General features: G+C 42.8%; 1 protein-coding gene across 3 annotated transcripts; it reads left to right on the top strand.

The window, feature by feature from the left end:
- Positions 1–1,745: 1,745 nt before the first annotated feature.
- SMARCE1 (SWI/SNF related, matrix associated, actin dependent regulator of chromatin, subfamily e, member 1) lies at positions 1,746–18,892 on the top strand. Of its 3 annotated transcripts, none has more exons than XM_054088549.1 (11): positions 1,746–1,843; positions 2,995–3,045; positions 3,549–3,592; positions 6,616–6,720; positions 8,998–9,078; positions 10,212–10,343; positions 11,867–12,038; positions 14,513–14,685; positions 15,625–15,726; positions 16,237–16,447; positions 17,266–18,890. In XM_054088549.1, exons 2-11 carry the CDS (start codon positions 3,039–3,041, stop codon positions 17,475–17,477), a joined length of 1,239 nt encoding a protein of 412 aa, XP_053944524.1. In that variant the 5' UTR covers positions 1,746–1,843; positions 2,995–3,038; the 3' UTR covers positions 17,478–18,890. The 3 variants fall into 3 exon arrangements, with proteins under 3 accessions (XP_053944524.1, XP_053944526.1, XP_053944525.1); XM_054088550.1 differs by lacking the exon at positions 1,746–1,843 and adding an exon at positions 1,953–1,970 and having other exon boundaries at positions 17,266–18,891; XM_054088551.1 differs by lacking the exon at positions 6,616–6,720 and having other exon boundaries at positions 17,266–18,892.
- Positions 18,893–19,845: the final 953 nt, after the last annotated feature.

Here is a 19,845-nt window from a genome sequence, read left to right as displayed (position 1 = left end):
CTACTTCAAAGTGTAATATTTTGATTTAAGCTAAAGTACAGTTAAGCTTTGCCTAAACAGTTGTGAGTTTTGTAAGTCAGAATGTCCCTCTGATAGCATGTTTTCTTTCTTTGTTTCGGCCTTTTCCTCGACTTGGAGCTTTAGCCAGAGATAAGTTTCTTTAAGATACACAACACTTGACTCGTTGCTTGTTTCAACTAGTAAACAAGCTAAACTCCTGCTACGATCACAGTCTTTCTTACTGAAGCTGGCCAAGATTTGGTTCTTATTATTCTTATTATTGCTTAAGCCGATTCTTTCCCTTAATGATTTATTCCTTCCTTCACCTCTCTGCACGCTGACTCTGCTCCCTCTAGGCCTTCTCGCCAGCATCCTCCTCGCTTTCCTCATGGCACTACGACCGCTGCAACATCTCCATGAGGGGACACCATTCCCAAACCACCGTTTGGACAATTTATACATCCCAACAGCTCCCCAGCACTGCCAGAACCCTTCCCCACACTTCCCAGCCTCCTTTTTCGGGCTTATCCGAGCCCTGACCGCCGCTACAGCCCTTTTTCCCCACTCCGCCCACGTCGCTCAACGCCCGACCTCCACTGCCACGTGGAGATCAAAGCCACAGCCTGGTGGTTCCCGTCCGCAGATTCGCCACGCTTAGCACGGCAGGGCGGAAAGCCGGGGAGCCACCCCGTGAAGAATTTCCTTGCTCGCATTTTCCCCCTTGCTGTCGCAGGACGAGCCCGGAGGACGTAACCCGGTGTCTGAGGAGCGCCCGTTAGTGGGGAGCGCCGTTAAGTGCGCCCCCGCCCCCCTCGGGGCGGTGCCTCGTTGCCGGTAATGGCGGCGCCGCACCCCGCGCGCAGCGTTCAGCAGATTCGCCGCGTTCAGCAGATTCGCTACGACGTCTGCCCCGTAAGGAATGAGGGGGACACCAAGCTGAGTAGGGAGGGTGAAACTCGAGAGAGAAGAGCCACCCTCCAGGAAGACCTGGACGAGTGGGCTGGAAGGAACCTTATGGAGCTCAATGGATGTTCAGTAGACACAGAGTTCAGTGGCTGGAGAAGTGGGGCTGGGTGAACCTCATGAGGTTCAACAAGGCCAAGTGCAAGGTCTTACACCTGGGTCAGGGCAATCCCCAGTTTCAGTATAGGATGATGTGATGGAGAACAGCCCTACAGAGAAGGACTTGGGAGTATGGGTTGATGAGAAGCTTGACATGAGCCGGCAATGTGTGCTCACAGCCCAGAAACCAACCGTGTCCTTGGGCTGCATCCAAAGCAGCGTGGCCAGCAGGGAGGGAGGGGATTCTGCCCCTCTGTTCCTCTCTTGGGAGACCTCATCTGCAATACTGTGTCCAGTTCTGGAATCCTCAACGTGAGAAGGAGATGGAGCTGTTGGAGCCGGTCCAGAGGAGGATCAAAGATGATCCGAACACTGGAGCAACTCCCATACGAGGACGGGCTGAGAGAGTTGGGGTTGTTCAGCCTGGAGAAGGCTCAGAGGAGACCTTACAGTGACCTTCCAGTACCTGAAGGGGCTACAAGAAAGCTGGGGAGGGACTTCTTACAAGGGCGTGTAGTGATAGGGTTGAGAGAATGGCTGTAAACTAGAAAGGGGAACATTTAGACTAGACATTAGGAAGAAATTCTACATGATGAGGGTCGGGAGGCCCTGGCCCACGTTGCCCAGAGTAGTGAGGCCGCGCCGTGGCGAAAGTGCGGAGCCCAACGCGCAGACGCCGGGCTGGGGCCGCGCCGTGGCGAAAGTGCGGAGCTGAACGCGCAGGCGCTGTGCGCGCCGCCCCGGCCCGGGGGGAACAAAGGCAGCGCGGCCGCCGCGGCGAGTAAGTCTGGGCCGGGGGCAGCGGGGCGAGAGATGGGCCGGGCGGTTGTCGAGCAGCCCCGGGAGCGGCCTGGGTGGGGACAGGGAGCTGAGACCTCGCCAGGAGCGGCGGTGGAGGGAGAGGAGGGGTAGGATGGAGTGGGGGTGTCTCCCGTAGCGGCTGAGGAAGGGTGGGGGTGTCCGGGAGCGGCGGAGGAGGATGGGTCAGGGGTCTCCGGACTAAGCCCTCCCCGTTAATGACGGCGTAGTCTGAGCATCCATAGACGGTGGAGGGAAAGGAAGAATCGAGGGGGAGGAGGGGGACGTCTCCAGAGGCGGCGGTGGGGGCAGTGCAGGAGTGGGGCTCCCCGTTAGCGACGGCGGGGACCGAGCCCTCCCCGTTAATGAGTGTGTGGGCTGAGCATCTGTAGGCAGTGGAGGGAGAGAAGGGGTTGGGGGCCGCGGTAGCGGCGGTGAAGGGAGAACAGGGATAGGATGGGGGGCGGGGGGGGGGGGGAGATTGGCGTGAGAGCTCCGGTGGCGGCAGAGGGGCTGAACCCTCCCCGTTAATGACGGCGAAGCTGAGCATCCATAAGCGGTGGAGGGAGGAGAGGGGTAGGATGGGGTGAGGGGTGTCCGGTAGCGGCGTTGGAGGGAGAGGAGGATGGGTCGGCGGTCTCCGGTAGCAGCGGCGGGGGACAAGCCCTCCCCGTTAGCGGGAGGATGTTTTTTCCGCTGAAAGATGGGAGATTGAGAGGAGATCTTAGGGAGAAATGTTTTGCTGTGAGTGTGGGGAGGCCCTGGCCCAGGTTGCCCAGAGCAGTGGTGGCTGCCCCATCCCCGGAGGGGTTCCAGGCCAGGTTGGATGGGGCTTGGAGCAACCAGATCCAGTGGGAGGTGTCCCTGCCCATGGCAGGAGTGGGACTGTGTGGGCTTTGAGGTCCCTTCCAACCCAAACCATATGACAATGACAAACCTGCGTGCTGTTTCACAGCTATTTAAGGCCACATTCCTTGGAAAGTACATTCGTTTTTCAAAAAGAGAACACCTTGGGTTTTTAGAAGTTTTTTTTGTCTTTATTTCAAAATTGGCAAAGTCTTTGAACTGAAGTTTCAAAAATTTATGGGTGCGAAGGTGTAATACTTACTGGCATGATCTTCTTTTGTCTTTCAGAAGTACAAATATAATGTCAGGTGGCTGAAAATTTGCCTATCAAAATGTCAAGTAAGTCAGATTTTTCTTCCTCTAACTGATGAAGTAAAGATCTGGTTCAGCAGAACCTGGTTGTGAGATAATCCTATTATTCCTTACATTAAAAGGAATTACGTGAAGTGTGTTCGTTTCTGACCAAAATCCTGGGCCTTGAATCTCGCTGTGGCTGATTTATGCCATAATATTTTCATGGGAAATGCAAATATCACAGCTTCTCCTAATTCCTGTTTCACTGCATTTTTTTGCTTACCCTCTTTTTAATTGATGCACCTATAAATGCTAAATAAAATGCTGGCAGTATAGCAGTGGTGTGGTCTTAAATTATTTCTTTCTTTTCTTTCTCTCGTGTTCTTTGCTTTACGCTCTCCAGTGGCAAAATGCAAAGTCTTTTGAGAGTTGGATTGCTGTCTTGTTTTTGTTAATTGCTTGAAAATATTTGCCACAGCAGATGCCTTATAAAGAACTTGTTCAAATTTTCAATAAAAAAAAAACCGCTTGCATTTGTATCTTAACAGAAAGGCCATCTTATGCCCCACCTCCTACCCCAGCTCCTGCAACCGTAAGTATAGTGATTTTTCTCATTAACACAGAGATGGTAATACAGCCTTTAATAACTCACCAGAGCAATAATTATGGAGTTGCATCACCTCCCTGTATTGAAAACACAAATGAGTTATATTTCATTGCTAATATGATATGTATTGCTTAAATTAACCTCGGTTTTTTTTTGGAAGAGAATTTGTGGAAGAGAAGCTGAATAAACTTGTTTCATCTTTAAGGCCAGATCCTCCAGATACTTAATTTTCTGTAAGCAATCAGTTGGTCTAAAATAATTCCCAGTGGGTTGCAGCGGTGTACTTGAGTGATTAAGGACAAACTTATCTATTTAATTCTAAAATTGCCACTCAGCTAGTGCCCAGCTGGTGGGAAAATAGTGCATTTTTCTCCTGTTCCTGTTGTACTGAGCCGATTTTCAGCAAAATGCAGGAGTATGCAAAATTCTGTTCTAGTGGGTCAGAATAACAAAATGCTCATGATGCCAATCTGATTCAGATTTCTTGCAATCACTGGTATTTTGAAGTCTGGCATGAGAAACATTTTCCTTCCTAGTACGATGGTATTGAATGACACTAAGGGGAATACAAACAGTAGCTGTGAATCGTGTCCAGTCACATTCATGAGTGTATAAAAAGGTGCTGAAATACCACTATGCTGTGGTCAGGAAAGTGTTTGGAAGCAAATGCACCTCTTGTGCAGTGTTCACGTTTCAAGATAGGTTGCATTTTAAGAGTAGCATGAGCAAATGCAAGTCTTGTACAGAAGAACAAGCAAAAATGCCTTAGTGAAATATTTTTAGCAAAGAAAATTTGAAAACTTATCCTGTAGAGCGTCCCTGATCTCTACATCTGGAGTGAAAACTGCAGGGTGGAATTTAGATGAAATGTGATCCTTCAGATTTATTGTGCCATACCTTTAAATTTAAAGAGGCTTGAAAATGATATAATGTATAAATATAAGCTATGTTCTTAAAAACTTACATAAATAAAACTGTTTTGCATAGTTTGTTCAGAGTTTTCATTTTGCACACGACTTGATTTGTGCTGTATTAGAAGAAACATGATGGCATCCACTCTTACATCAAGGACTGTGCGTTTACGTGTGTGATTCCCCAGGGATGCAGCCTGCATGCAGAGGTTGTTGAACAGTGTATGTTGGTGAGGGGCATTTTTAGTCAAGTTAGAAGCGTTCAGAAGGGTATGCGAAACAAGTTCCAAAACTGCAACTACTGACATGCTTTATGTATCTTTCAAGATTATTCCTTGTATTTTATCCAGCCCTTGAGGCCGTGATCTGTGCTCATTAATGCAAGTCACAAATTGTTCTTCCGTTGCCAGTTCTATTTACGACAGTCAACAAAATATCAGTGGTTCTCATAAGCACGATGTCATAGCTGGAGTGAAAACTCCCATGTAGTGCAACGTCAGTCCCTTGTACCACTGAAATCCTGTCTTGCAGAAATAAAGAATAAAGCAGACAGAGATTGCAATTGTCATCTGATTTTTATTGGGGAGGTCTAGTTCAACATATTGCAAACTTGGAATACAGAAAACTGCAATAAAATGGTGTCTTGTTTAAATAGTTAACGTGTGTGTCATCCTCACAGGCACAGACTGAGTAAAAGCCAACTGCTATTGAGAGAGTTCAAAAAGTTTGGCAATAAAATGTATATTTGAAGGCTGAATGTTTAAGGATAATTTTACTCTGTATGTTTAGAAATAAACTACCTACAGTGTGTCTGCATATACTTGAAAACTTCACAAGTGAATGTAGTTTACAGGTTGGTTTTGTTCAGTGTTTGTTTGTTGTACTGTGGTTCTTGGAGTCCTGAACCCCTTTGTAGAATTTTTGTACACATAATTTAGAATGGGTCTGGTCAGCACATCACTTTGAAATATGTATTTCTTATTAGGGCCAAAACAATGCTGGAGAGTGGAACATTTAAATGTCTAGAAACGCTAGGTATGTCATAGATGATACATGTATCAACAATATATACATGGGATATCAATTCTAATGGAATGACAGGACTACCACAGTCAGGACCTGATCACAATTGCTCTTAAATAGTTCATCCATATTTTTTTCCAACAAAATTTGGTTGGAACGTGGAGAGGGGATAATGGAAGGAGAGATATTTATGTGAGAAAGGGAATGAAGAGAGCCCTCTGATACTCGATTGTATGTGGATGATAGGTAAGAGGGATTGCAAAGAGTTTCGATGTATCTCTGCATTACTGCAGTGAGAACAAACTGATCCACTCTCCAGGATGAATGAAGATGTGTTGATTAACTTCTTAAATTGTCCCGGATTCAGTGATCTGCTAAGAATGGTTTGTAGTTTCCAACCTGTAGATGTTATTGCAGTGGTTCCTCAGCTCTGTCATTCTGTAGCCTGCCTCGTAACAGAAGGACATCGCTGTTAATTGTCTTCTCTCCCAGCTTCCTAGTTTCCCCGAATATTTAACTTTTGCAAGCCACCAGGAAAGTCTTCACATACCAGGAGTGGTTCATGGATGGTGCTTGAGCAGTTTTTTTTCCCTGTGTTTATTGGCAGTGTAATAGAAAGGCAGAAGGATGGGAAGAAGAGCAGAGATGGGTTTTCATTGGTATACTAAATGTTGATGTTGGGGGTTTCTGCCTGATTGCTGTGTTGCCTTCTAAGCTTAACCCTTTGGATATAAGAGTTTCTGAATTACTGATGGATTATGTGGGGAAATTTTGCTAGCCGTGAGCTGGATTTATAGAATGCTTGTTTAAATGAGTTACACACTTAATAGAAATAAAATCATCAACTTCAGACAGAAGTTTGTAGTGACACATTTGCTTAAAAATCCTGTTCCCTTAACAGGTTTGTATTGGAGTAAGTTTTGTGTGTTGAGAAGATACCAACTGCTACACCTCATTTGCTTGTTTAAATTCCGGTTGCTTTTGCATGCCATATTGCAGTTCATTTTCATTTCTGTGTTTTCCTCGTTTGAGCTCATTTCTCATTCGTGTTTTTGTCTCATTTGTTTCCATCAGCAAATGCCCAGCACACCAGGGTTTGTGGGATACAATCCATACAGCCATCTGGCCTACAACAACTACAGGCTGGGAGGGAACCCGGGCACCAACAGCCGGGTCACGGTAGGAGAATCAACTATTACATCATCCAGCAAACAACAGGAATTGACCAGAATTGGCTTTAGAGTTAGGTTCTTCTGAATCTTGGCTGCTGCCACTTCTTTAAAAAAAACGAAAAAATTACTTCTGATTCTTATTCCCCACCCCTACCCTCCTTCCCTTTCGCTCCGAAACCTTTTGCAGGAAAATGGACTTCTACTCAACAGAGAAAATATGTGGTAATGGTGTATGATGCAGAACTCCAGAAAGACAGACTTTGTGGTCTTCAGTGACCACTGCATGTGTAGGGACGGGTTCTGTAGCGTGGGTGCAAGTTTTCAGAGGGAGGGACCTGCTCATTTTGAGGTTTATTAGCAGAAAAAGAAGGAAGAATATTTTGCAAACCGGAGATCATTGATAGTAGTTGCATCACACCGTTGAACCGTGCAGGAGATACATAAGCCTTTCTTTTTCTTTCTAGTCTTAGTCTGTTAATAACTACAAAGTCCCAAGTTCAGAAATGATGTTTTTTATCAAAAATGAGATGATAACAAAACAGAATCCTTTCAGATTTTACCGACTCTGTCAGTGTGTGGAAAATGGATGCTACGTTCATTTTTCATAGGGTAAACAAAGTGAGGTGAAGTCAAGTAATGAGAGAGGTGACAGCTTCTTTCAAATACAGATAAAATCCTGAGCACTGGGTGCAGTTGGGGAACTAATAAAGACTGTGGAAGTGTAGCACTATGATAACTAACACAGCAAAAATACAGTAAATGCCTACTTTTTTTAAAAATGGTTTCTGTAATTCTCATAACTGCAAGTTCCTGTTTAAAACTTTCTGCCTCAAAACATCTATTTAGTTTGGAATATATGAGATTTATCAAGGAATAAATATATGGTGCTTTTATGCCTCTCTTACGTAAGCCCTTCTTTCACACTTCATTATATGAAGTTCATCTGGTTTGTTGAAACGATTACCGAAAAGACCTTCCTGGTACAAGCTGGAACCTGTTGAACGTGCTGTCTGAACGTAGACTTTTTTCCTTATACAAGAATAAGTTAGGTTTTGTCCGAGAACTTCCATTGTTTCTGTATGTCATAAGCATATACAGCCTTCTCGGCCATGCATATCTCAATATATGTATGGTGTCTTTAAATCCCTGTTAATTTAAAAGCATTAAACAATTTCCGTTAATGTTTTTCAAATCCATCTGTATGTGTATATATGTATACATTTTGGTAATGCATATACCTCATGTACATTATTTATACACAGTTCTGTACGCATTGTTTCATAGAGCTCCATAAATTCAGCAAAACAAATAATATCAAGAGGAAAAAAAATTGAAAGCTGAATACTGAATGCGAGCCTTCTTGGCCAAATCAAAGCATTTAGGCCACAGTCCTAAAACATGTTGGAACTGCTTTATATTTCTTATGACCATACTTCCACTTAATGTAACGGAACTCCTCGCATGTGTAAGTGCTTGAAGAGTGGAGTTTTTTAGAACCTGTGGTGGACAGGGGCTGTAATGTTACTGTGCTGCTCTAGAAGAATCCCCTGTCTGGTGATTTGTAGAGAGAGAGGACGCAGCAACTTCCAATCAACACTTGGTGCCCGCTGTCCTTCTCTGTAGCATGAGTGGTGGGCTTGACAGTGCACAAACCTGAAGGAAAATTAGAGCATGGAAGGTTTTTACAGGCTAATTTGAACAATTCAGTGCAGCTCAGGTACCAATAATGCACACATTGACAGATCAGTTGTATCGGGTTGTTTTGTCTTTACAGCAAGTAGTTTAACTGGCTCCAAATTACAAATGTTGCCAAAAAATACATTGCTAAAATGATTTGTAAATGAAAATAACATCTCTAACTTCACAGTCTTAAACTTTCTGCTTATCTTTTGTCACCTGTAGAGTAGCCACAGTAAGTCTGTCAAAATAGGTTAAACAAATTGCTTAGCAGAAGTGAAAAAAGCAGCTGCTGGGATTGAAGTGTCTGAGCTGTGTATTTCAGTTTTGAGAATACGGAGCCCTTTTGAAGACTTACCTAGTTACTGATCTGTAGAATTACAGATAGAAGGATGAACTTAAATAGGAGGAACATTACTGTGAGGGCCAGCTCTAGGTAGTGCCTGCTCACAGTCTGGGTAATAGTTTTGGTGAAGTTTCTTGTTTCTCGGTGGGAGTGCGTGTGCTTTGTGTTAGCTGCACAAGAATGAGTGTTTTCCGAAACTAGTGTGACTAGAAACTCTCTGTTCATCACATTAACAAATGGATTTATTCGGTTCTTTTATAGGCTTCCTCTGGTATTACCATCCCAAAGCCCCCCAAACCCCCAGACAAGCCGCTGATGCCCTACATGAGGTACAGCCGGAAGGTGGGTACACGGTGTCAAACGAGTAATAATAAAAGTTAGTGTTCCTATGTGCTAACAATTAATTGCTATTATCTTAGTTTCAGCTTCTAAACTTTTACTTCTAACAGCCTGCACATTCTTTAAGGGAATTGTAAAGTACAGATGCATTGCCCTTCAGGATAAAGGCAGCAGTAGTCTGTCCATACAGTTGCCAATTTCTTGGGGGGAAAAGTTTTCTCTAAAATGATAATTGCTACCACTGTCTCTGCTGACAAGGATCCACCCTGCCACATTCAGAAGTGCCTGTGACTTACTGAGAGAACTTTTTTATATAAAGGAAGTATTCCTTGCGTTATACTGGGCTTGGTACAGTGCTGTAGCTGGACTGAAGAGTAGCAATCAGTGGACTTTGCATGTTCTCCTTCACCAACCTAGCCTGTGGCAACGTTTACTTCGCTATTCTATGAACTGTTTGACAGAAAGTAGGAGAGAGATTCTTGTGGAGTCTGAAATCTGATGGGGCATGGGGAGGGCATGTCAGCCTGTCTGAAGCGGGTGAGCCAGAAGGAAATTCTTCCACTTCTGGTAAAGTATCTTTACCAGCATGTCTGTCTTAGGCAAAAAAACCATCAACAAAAAAAAAAAAAAAGTCAAGTGGCGCAGCAAGAAATAACACTGGCAGCTCTCTCCTTGTTTTTTTTCTCCCTATAAAGTTAGAAACTTTTTTTGGTGGAGTCAGAACTTGTTGGAACTCAAATTGATCAGCAAGACTGAAAAATATTGTGAAATGTTACATTCTGATCTGAAAAGCTCAGTGCTCTTTATCGTAATCCACTGCTGGATGTGTTTACTCGGTAGAATTTTTTTTTTTTTTTCCCCGAGATGCAGCGATGTGCATTTAAGAAGAGAATTAAGAGGGTTAAAGGCAATATTCTCATGAAACCCAAGTCATTTCAGCAATTGCCTGTTTCAGTAGATGGCTTCCTACTGACCTCCTGCCCCAGAAAATAATCGAGATAGTTTAGTCAGACTCATTCCTAACTTAATCCTGTTTTTCATGGTGATTCCAGAAAGAACACTGAGATGACAGTATAAAATGTTTAATTTGGAAGTATTTAGATATCATTAGTAAAGCTCCAGCTGTTTCTGTTAAGGTCTGGGACCAAGTGAAGGCGTCCAATCCTGATTTGAAGTTATGGGAAATTGGCAAGATTATTGGAGGAATGTGGCGAGATCTCACTGATGAAGAGAAGCAAGAGTATTTGAATGAATATGAAGCTGAAAAGGTAAATGGAAGAAATCTGGGATGTTTATTACAGCTGATTCTTCTAGGAACTGGTCGGAGAAGAAAAATTCATCTTACCCATGCAGTGGTGTATGAGGCATTCACGAGAGCCCTGTATGTAACTTAAATGGAAGTATGTCCTGACACGTCTTAGACTTTTTTTAATAACTATACGTCAACTGTGACTGGTCAGTTTTTAGACCTAATTCAAAATGAAGTATTTATAATTGAGTGTCGATTTTAACTGTTTAATGAACGGATTTGATTGTACAACATCAGTATTGAAAAGATTGTCTCAACACCAAAATCCTCTTTCAAAACTGGTGCTCTGCAACTACTGCTGTTGTCATGAACGTGTTCATAAAAGACTTCCAGTCACGTAGGGTTTGGTTTTTGTGGTGTGATCTGGTATAACTCCACTCTATGGCATAGTGTGTTGTTTCTTAATAGAAAAATGCTACCGCTTTTAGGGTTTTCTTGTGGTTGTGTTTTGGTTTTGATTGATCTTCGTGACAAAAGATGACAGCTACCTCCTTTGTCTGGGTTGGTAAGTGTTGAGAACCTGTGCAAGACTGTTCTTGTGTTCCTAAGGTACAAAGGGAAAACTGTCCAGCTGATGTGTCGTGCTTAAACCTGGTAGGCATCTGAGGCTGTCTATAACCTGATCAAACCTGAGCTGTTTTTATTCCCAATGAATAGATAAGTTGGAAAAAAAATGAAGGAATTCTACTTTTTAACTTGGCTATGATGTTTAGATTGTAAGCTCCTTGGGGCAGGGGCCGTTTTGTTTGTATTTTTTCAGTGCCTAGGTAGGATGCCAGTCCTAGTCATATAGAAAACAAGACCTTTAGGTACTTCTAATAATACTGCAGACTATATCTCATTTTTCATTGGAAATACCTCAAACCACTGTACAAGATCTAGACATGGCAGATTTTAGGAGTGAGATGAAAGAAAGCAATTCAGACGGAAAAATACTTCACAGAAGGTGAAGTAGTGATGCAGTCCTGCTGTCAGGAGGAGACGGTAGTCTGGCTGCAGCATTCTGTATCATCCCAGTGCAGGGATGGATCAAAGAACGGAAAAACCAGTAGTTTGGCAAACTGGTTTATGGTGTACTGGAGTACACATCAAAGATCTAGTTAGAACTCCAGAGATTTATTGAGAATATTGTAAGTTAACTCATTTTTTTAAACCTTATTGATGAGTTCTCTGTTCCTAAATGCCTCATTCTGAGGTGTTTTATTGTTAAATCTCAAAAAACCAAAGCTATTGTAATATTTTGCAGGTGATACAACTGAAATGTACCTAAAAGCCCAGCTAGTGTTTTGAAAACATGAGTGACTATGGAAGAAGTTCTAATTTGTACAAAGAAAGACTGGGAGAATACAATCCTTTGTGTGTCAGCCAGAGGATTCAAAATAGCTTTGTCTGTGTAACTACAATTTGGGTTACACAGACTACAGTTACGCCAAGTCTGAAATTGTCCAGTGGTGCAATCAAACAATATTGGTCGCATTGCAGATAGAGTACAATGAGTCCATGAAGGCCTACCATAACTCCCCTGCGTACCTCGCCTACATCAACGCAAAAAGTCGTGCTGAGGCTGCGCTGGAGGAAGAAAGCCGACAGAGGCAGTCGCGCATGGAGAAAGGTGAACCATACATGAGCATACAGCCAGCAGAGGATCCCGATGGTAAGCAGAAGGGAATTTGTATGCAAGTCCAGTGAGACAGTCTCATTACAGGCCTGGCAGCGTAGAGAAATGACACCAAATACGGACAGCCACCAGTGCACGGCTTCCACGATGCCTTTGTGTTTTGGTACCCTTAATACTGATTTTTGTTAGCACATCTGATTTCATACAGCTGACAGCTGACTTTGTCGTGTTTCCAGAAACTAAAGCGGCAAGCCATTGGCAAAAGTTATTCCAGCCCTTAATTATGTGTGAAGTAATGCTTGCAGTTCAAAACAAACAAGTCTGTAATGGCTTTAATATATGCATTGTAAAAGGCTTAGGTGCCTGATTTAATCCAGATTGAATGGAATTTGGTGCTTTGTTACCAGAAGCATATAATTCTGACAGGTAGAGTTTGACTGTGATTAAGGGCACCTGAACTCTGACTGTGTTCAACGACTGTCACTTGAGATGGTTTAGAGAATCAGTTCCCTTAGCTGTGACAAGCTGAAGGGGGAATCTGAAAGTTTCTTTGACTGCAGGGAAATGCACCCCACCCAGTGGGAAAACTCAAGCTTGCACACCTGATGTCTGCTTTTAAATTCATGACTGAATACTTGTTGAAACCTGAGGGTGAAAAATGTACGAGTTACGCCCTTTCCCCCCCTCCCTCTTCTAAAAGCACACCCTTGAGATAAAGCTTGTGACAAAGAGTGCTTTCCTCAGTGTGAGGTAACTGCAAAAGTCATGTAAATACATTTAGTGTCCCAGTAGCTGGTGTTTGGCGACTTCAGATTCTGTTCTGTGCTGCCTGGGCCAAATGAACACGGCCAGAACCAGCTGCATGAGGCCTCGCGTTGCATCTGTTCCCATCTGAGAGGAAGCAGCAGGTTATTTTCTGTGACAGAAATGTGGCTTCTGTCCCATCTTGGATATCACTAGGATCAAGGACGTTTAATATACAAGTAATCTGATTGAGCGCACAAAAGCACAGATTTAGAGAGACCAATTTCCTTCATACTTCCTTGTCTCCTGCAAGTCTATTGTCTTCCCACTATTGTTCTGGTTTTGCTTCGTCTCATCAGATACCTCAATGAGAAACTGAACATAACAGTTTGAAATAAAGCAGATAGAAACTTAATTGGACGGGATACCTGGTAAAGTTTTCTGGCACGATCTGTTAGGATTCTCCTTAAATGTTCTGTGAATAGTCAGAGAGTGATCTCCATTAGGAAGATGATGTAAATAAATTCGACTTATACATGACATCATTCTGGAAGATAATTCATACCCGTTGCTTAACATTTTAGTACTCAAATAAATACAAATTATACTTGCAAAACTGTCTCCTCGGTTAGGTTCCTCAGCAATACTTAATGCTATTTAGTTGCTATGCTTTAAATTCTAAGCAGTTTGACTTGAATTTTTTTGAGTCTGTTTTGTAGATGGGCTTTTGATACCGAAACTGCAGACCGTGGTTTGATTTTTATTCTATTGAAAGGCCTTGCCTGCTTTTCTTGAAGAAACACAGGAGGTCAACACAGGAAGGCTTCTGGCTTCTATGGGCTGGCAGCTTTTGCGTGCTGCTAGATACAGGAAAACACATTATTTAGTTCTGCTTTGTAGCATCAAGCTGAATTTTACTTTAAAAATTAATGCCTAATGCAATCCATAATTCTGTAGTTAGATTCTGTAACTAGATTAAAATTCTTAATGTTCTCTGTCTTGCCACTGATTGGAAGCTCAGTTTGGTCAGCGATTAAAAACAAATCCTTGACCTGAAATAGTTTTAGATCTTAGTAGTCAATCCTAGATGCATCTCAAACAACACAGTTGATGGGCTGTCTTTAATTTCTTTTCTCTGCAAGAGCTTAAGGGGACCAGCAGACTCTGTGGGTTTGTGCACTTTGCCTCCTGAAGTGTATTTTTTTCACTAATTGTTCTTTAGAGAACTGTATTTTCTAAAGTTAAAAAAAAAATCACTAATCGAATGCTCTTATTACTTTGCTATGAATGTTCAGTGATGAGTAAACAGGTATCACTGCTTCATGCTTTCATTCCTCAGTGTTTAAAAAGATAAGGTTTTTTTGATCAGGGCCACAAAGCTTGTTTATAGAGTAGTTGCTCTCCTGTTGGTGTTTTGCATTGGATGTTGTTTTGGTAATATCATTAATCAGGAATGGGGTTTTTGTTCGATCAATTAAGTACCGGTCCTTTTTACTCTGGAACGAGGAAAGCCACACAGTAAATAACCAATTCCAGATGTGTGGGACGTGCATGTAAAATCATAGCAGTTGCAGCCGTGCCAGAGTCGGTGGTGTTCTATCCTCATTGTCTTTTTTCTGATTACTTGTATTTGTTAGCGTGAGCTTTGTGGTGTGACCTCAACTGGTGTCAGGGGTTTACTTTAGTGGTAACATGTGTGCAGTGCCGTTAGACCTGGTACTCATTTTGTGGAATTAAAGCAGTTACGCTTAAAACTCTTGTTTCAGATTACGACGATGGTTTTTCCATGAAGCACACAGCCACAGCTCGTTTCCAAAGAAATCATCGTCTCATCAGTGAGATACTGAGCGAAAGCGTGGTGCCTGATGTCCGCTCTGTTGTCACTACAGCCAGGATGCAAGTTCTTAAGCGCCAGGTTCAATCTTTAATGGTTCATCAGGTAAAGATAAATTATATGAGGGCAGTTAAACATAATGGTGTTGGGCTGTACTCCAGGTCTCGGGTTGTTTGATCATCTGCGTGACTATTCTTGTTGGGTGTCAGTGTTCTGTACACTCGAATGGCTAATCCCTGGGCTTTCTTGGAAGCTGTAGGATGTGAAACTTCACCTTCTGTCCTCTGTCACGTTAAAGTGTATTTTGTTCTTAAGTATTAATTCCATAGCTCTTCATTCTTAATACGTAACCCTTCTGTGCATACTGCCAGTCTTCCTTTTTATAGGTACTAGTAGAATTGTGACTTTCAGGTAGCTTATGACGCATAATCCTATTCGTAACGTTTCTTATTACAGTAAATCCTCCCTATTGTTAACGTTTTTTCGTGGAAATGTAAATGCATACGAGGAAATCTAGCAAGGTCACACTCGCATGTTTCACCCAGCTTTGACTGGGCATATGCCTGTATTTTCCAAACAAGCATGTTAGCAGAAGAGTCCTGTCCAAACAGTCAGTGTAGGTGCCAAAAACTGAGACCAGAATGAGACAAGAGATTTGTTGCTTTTTTTACTTAGCAAGAGCAGATAGGAGGATGGATGCGGGTGGTATTCCTTCTTTCCTTTCAGTTGTGGTCTTTCTGCTTTAGAGAATGTAATCATTGGCGGGGTTTATATACCTTGGGGTGTATAATATGAAAGAAAATGTGTAGGTTTTTTCATTTATAATATGCCCAGCAATCCTGAATTACTGCATAGACCCATTTATTGTTCATACTTTTCAGTTTGAAATTCTTAGCTATTGGGTATTAGATCGAGGAAGGCATACGGATGCTTATATATTATATAGGTATATTTTAAAATATTGGTCTAAATGTTTTTGTACCTAACTGTAACCATTCTCCAGGGGCTGCATAGTAAGGTTCTGACCATTTGTTTAACTTCCAGCGTAAACTAGAAGCTGAGCTTCTGCAAATTGAAGAGCGTCACCAGGAAAAGAAGAGGAAGTTTTTGGAAAGCACAGAATCCTTTAACAATGAGCTTAAAAGGGTACAGCTCTTACTTTTCTCTGCTTACTCTGAAGGAGGCTGCTAGTTACCTGTTTGTACAAGCACTCTGCCGGCTTCTTAGCTCTGTATCGTTATGTGTAATTCCACGACTGGCTGCAGTGTCTGTGGGTGTTAGCGCACAGCATTTGTGTTTGTGCTACTCCGGTGACCTTTAGTGGTGATGTTCAGCAAGTGCAGTTGAAAAATGCCTTCAGGCTTGACTGGCTCTGTTCACCAGAGCACAAGTCAAAGAAAGTGGCTTAAAGCCGCTATGGGGAACATGCTGCCATCACATAACAAGGTTTAGGTTGTTTTTTATCCGTTCTTTTTTCTTAATATTCCTCTCTCTCCCTGCCTCGTTACTGAGGCTTTAAATGTAAACTTTGTCAAGTCAAAAGAATTATGCTGCATGTAGAAGCATTGAACTCACAATCAGGTTTTACTGACGTTTTGGTTTTCAGCGTAACTGGGGTAGTAAAAGCTCTCCCTTTTTTTATTTTTTAATTGCTAGTTATGCAGTTTGAAGGTAGAAGTGGATATGGAAAAAATTGCAGCTGAAATTGCTCAAGCTGAGGAACAGGCTCGCAAGAGGCAGGAGGAACGGGAGAAAGAAGCAGCTGAGCAAGCTGAACGCAGTCAGAATAACATGGCAGCTGAGGAAGAACAGGCAGCTAACAAGGCAGAGGAGAAGAAAGAAGAGGAGAGTGCTCCGATGGAGACAGGTAACTGCTTTGAAGACCAGCTTTACAATTCTTGAAGGATCATCATTAAAGTATCTCTGCAGAGGCTCAGCATAGCCAAGAGTGCCAGGAGGTTTTGCTGTTAGTAGGAAGAAAAGCTTCAGAAAAACAACAATCGGAATAGCTAACTTTATCATAGTGAACACAAGTGTTTGCTTTCTTCTCATTAAATTGCTCCTTTCGAAAGGGAAGAGGATAAGATAGCACAAAGCCATGTGCAATGCTCTGTGTAGAATGTACCCAAGGGGAAAAAAAGTGCTTTCTAAACTTAACTTACCTTTTAGACATTGGTTAGCAGGGAGCAACTGAGTATTTCCTTGTCCCAGTCAACCTCCAGCATGGAGCATAGAACTGCACTGCTTTCCATGCTGCTCTTAGAAGCTGATCCACAGGAATTTTTGTGTTCTGTACAGTGACATCAGAAAACACGATTGTATTTAAGGGTATCAGAGGTATCAGTGAGTCATTGCTGTAATAGCATGAGTGTAAGGGAAGGGGGACAAAGGAGTTTGAAATCTAGTGCTTCTGGTTTAGGAAGGCACATTGGTTTTTTGTGGCAGGAATTCTGAGGTCAGGCAGCTGCAGGTGGCTTTCTGGATGCCATGTGCCAGGATAGTCTACATCACTAGCATCAAGAGGTCTTTCAGAGTTCTGCCTGTTACTGCACTTTTCCAGTGACAGAAATAACTGCTATGGAATACTTTTATCTATTACAGATTCTATTTCTTCCTAAATTCTAATTGTACAACCTAAATAAATGTATTGGCATATAAGTGACACTGAGAAATATCTTCTTACAGAAGAACCTCACCCAGAAGAGAGCACGGAAAACCAGCAGAATGGTGAAGAAGGAACATCCACCCCAGATGACAAGGAGAGTGGCCAAGAAGGGGTGGATAGTACTGCGGAGGAGGGAACCAGCGATAGCAACACTGGTTCAGAGAGCAACAGCGCGACAGTTGAAGAGCCTCCTGCAGACCCCATCACTGAGGAAAGCGAGAAGAAAGAATAAATATTGACTCATTTCATGTGTCTCTCTTTAATGAAGTACTGGCTTGATTTCCAGACGTGCTACGCGGCTTTTGTATCTTCCTTGCCTGTATCGCTTGTCTCCAAAAGATACTGGGTTTATTACTGTGTCAGCTAGCAGCATAGTGATGTAAAGAGGCCTTCATGGGCCAAAGATTTCTTGCAGCAGACAGAAAAGAAAACCTTATGTGTCTTAACCACAGCTGTACAGTGTGGAGAGGTGCTATTGCTTGGAATTTCTTCCCTAGAAAGATAGCCTTGGGTTTGGTTTTCATATTAGAAATCAGGCCGTCTTCCTTTCTTATGGTTACGTGACCGCAGTGAACATGTGGTCTTTCCCAAAGGCCATTTTTGTTTGTTTGTGGCTGAAATGAGATGCAGATGCGCATTGTCTCTGCTGCCCAGTCCCAATCCGGCTCTACTGTGGGGTGACTGGTATTCACAACATCACGTTTGCAGCCAGGATGCTCGTGCTGTGGTCATGGAGGCCGATGGCGCTGCACAGCTGAAACTTGAGGTTAATGGAGGCTTCTCAAGAGGTTAGAGTGTGGCTGAGGGATCTTAAAGTTGATGTTAGTGTTGAGCGGAGGGGGGATGCCTGAGCTGGGTGTAACTAGAGCATTTCCTTGCTCTAACAAAACCAAAAAACCCCACAGCAGCCTGCGTGTGTTACCTCTGCACCTTTGATTCTTTGCCAGCAAGGGTGTCTATGGCAGCTGCCCAGTCCTTAAAGAAGGCTTTGGGTATGCAGGAGTTCTTCTCCCTCGGTCTTTGGTTGGGGTTTTGAAGTCATCTGTTGTAACAACAGGTCTGTAAGCAGTTCTACAGGGCTGAGAACTTGCTCATGTTCTCCTTACAGCGTTTCAGGAGATCATTTCCAAAGGACTGAGTGAAATCTGGAAGTAAATGACCTATCTGAGGGGTTTTTTTTGTGATGCAAGATTCCTTTCAATTACAGCCTTTGCTTTTCTTTCCTAGTTAACTCCTTTATTTGCCTCTAAGGTACCCTGGGGTGACCTCAGCTGGATAAATGGCAAATTACAAAGCAGGAAAGTGTTTAAACACATTCATCTTCCCTGAGCAGGCAGTCACTAATGCGGCACAAATGGTAAAAAAAAAGTAGTTTTACTTGCCATGAGCTTTCAAAACCTCTGGGAACTCTGCAAATGTACTGAAAATGCCACGTTTTGCCCTGTGTAAGCATAAGCCCAACTGAAGAAAAACTACCCTTGATTGCAAGAGCAGATACAAGCCGTTCCATGACTTTATAAGAGAACACATGGTGCATACGCTTCAATAAATGAGTATGTTTTTACGGAATAGTGGGTATATTGGATGGTAATGTTTTTAAATCCTTTTGGTCTTTTTTTTTAAGAAAACAGTCTGAATATAATAAAATCCAACGTTTGGTTTTTTTTTAAACTGACAGTGGTGTGGTTCTTGTCTGTTAAGGTGGTGCCTGTGTTTGATTTAGGGCTTTCATCAGTCCGTCTAAGGCCCAGAAGAGAATAAAAGCATGGAATTCATTACCGAAATGTACTGCATACAGAAAAGGCTTTGAAATCCAAAGTAAAAATTCCTCAGCCGCTCTGGGCTTTTGCTGGATGCTGGCTGAGTCGGGAAGGATCTCTGGAGTCAGCGGTTGGCTTTAAAAGCTACCAAATAGAATTTGTAAAGGGAATAATACAAATCTCTGTGGACTGTAATCTCTGCCTGTGAGCTTTGAACCACCTCCCTCCAAACTCGGAATAAACCAAGGAACTTTTCCTACCTAAAGGCTGGAAGGTACAGCTTTACAGTGAGTATTGCACTTGCCAAAGATGCAGTTGTGGTTCCAGTACTTGGTATCTGAGGCCAATTTTTTTCTGCTGATTAAGTGCTGTGCAGTCTCCACCAGTTCGCAAGATTCCTGAGCTGATTTGGACCCGTTACTTTGCACACAAAAAAAGAACTGTTAGGAGGAAAGGGAAACCATGGCTCTTCCTTAAGTCGGGTTTTACACATTGGAAGCAGTGAAACCTGCCTGAAAACTAAACTCAAATTTTCAGTTTCTTACAAGAATGGGCAAATCATTCCCGTTTGTGCTTAAGCACTTGCCCTTGTACTGGTTAAATTGCATCTGGGAGTTTCTATTTCCAGCGGTTAGGACTGCTTTTGGAAAAAAATACATCCTGAGGCCCTTACAAGGAGAGGGGGGAGTTGCCTGGGGACCCATTTGGGGTTTGCATTTCATAATGAACTGTGCCAAAAAGCTGGTAATTAAGAGAGGAGGGTTATTTGTTCCACTCACTCATTAGTCTGAGGAAACTCCCATCACCAAAGCTAAGAGGCAAAGAAATAGAACGCGATGC

This window comes from Cuculus canorus, chromosome 25 (assembly GCF_017976375.1).
Source record: "Cuculus canorus isolate bCucCan1 chromosome 25, bCucCan1.pri, whole genome shotgun sequence".
NCBI classification, from domain to species: Eukaryota; Metazoa; Chordata; class Aves; order Cuculiformes; family Cuculidae; genus Cuculus; species Cuculus canorus.
The sequence above is the reverse complement of the archived record's forward strand: the minus strand, read 5'-3'. Positions and strand labels throughout refer to the sequence as shown.

What these genes read in the sequence shown, in the direction of transcription:
- SMARCE1 (XM_054088550.1), top strand. An exon ending in GCACCAACAGCCGGGTCACG is followed by an intron (nt 6,721 to 8,997) that starts GTAGGAGAATCA and finishes GTTCTTTTATAG; the next exon opens with GCTTCCTCTGGTATTACCAT. An exon ending in AATCTTTAATGGTTCATCAG is followed by an intron (nt 14,686 to 15,624) that starts GTAAAGATAAAT and finishes TTTAACTTCCAG; the next exon opens with CGTAAACTAGAAGCTGAGCT.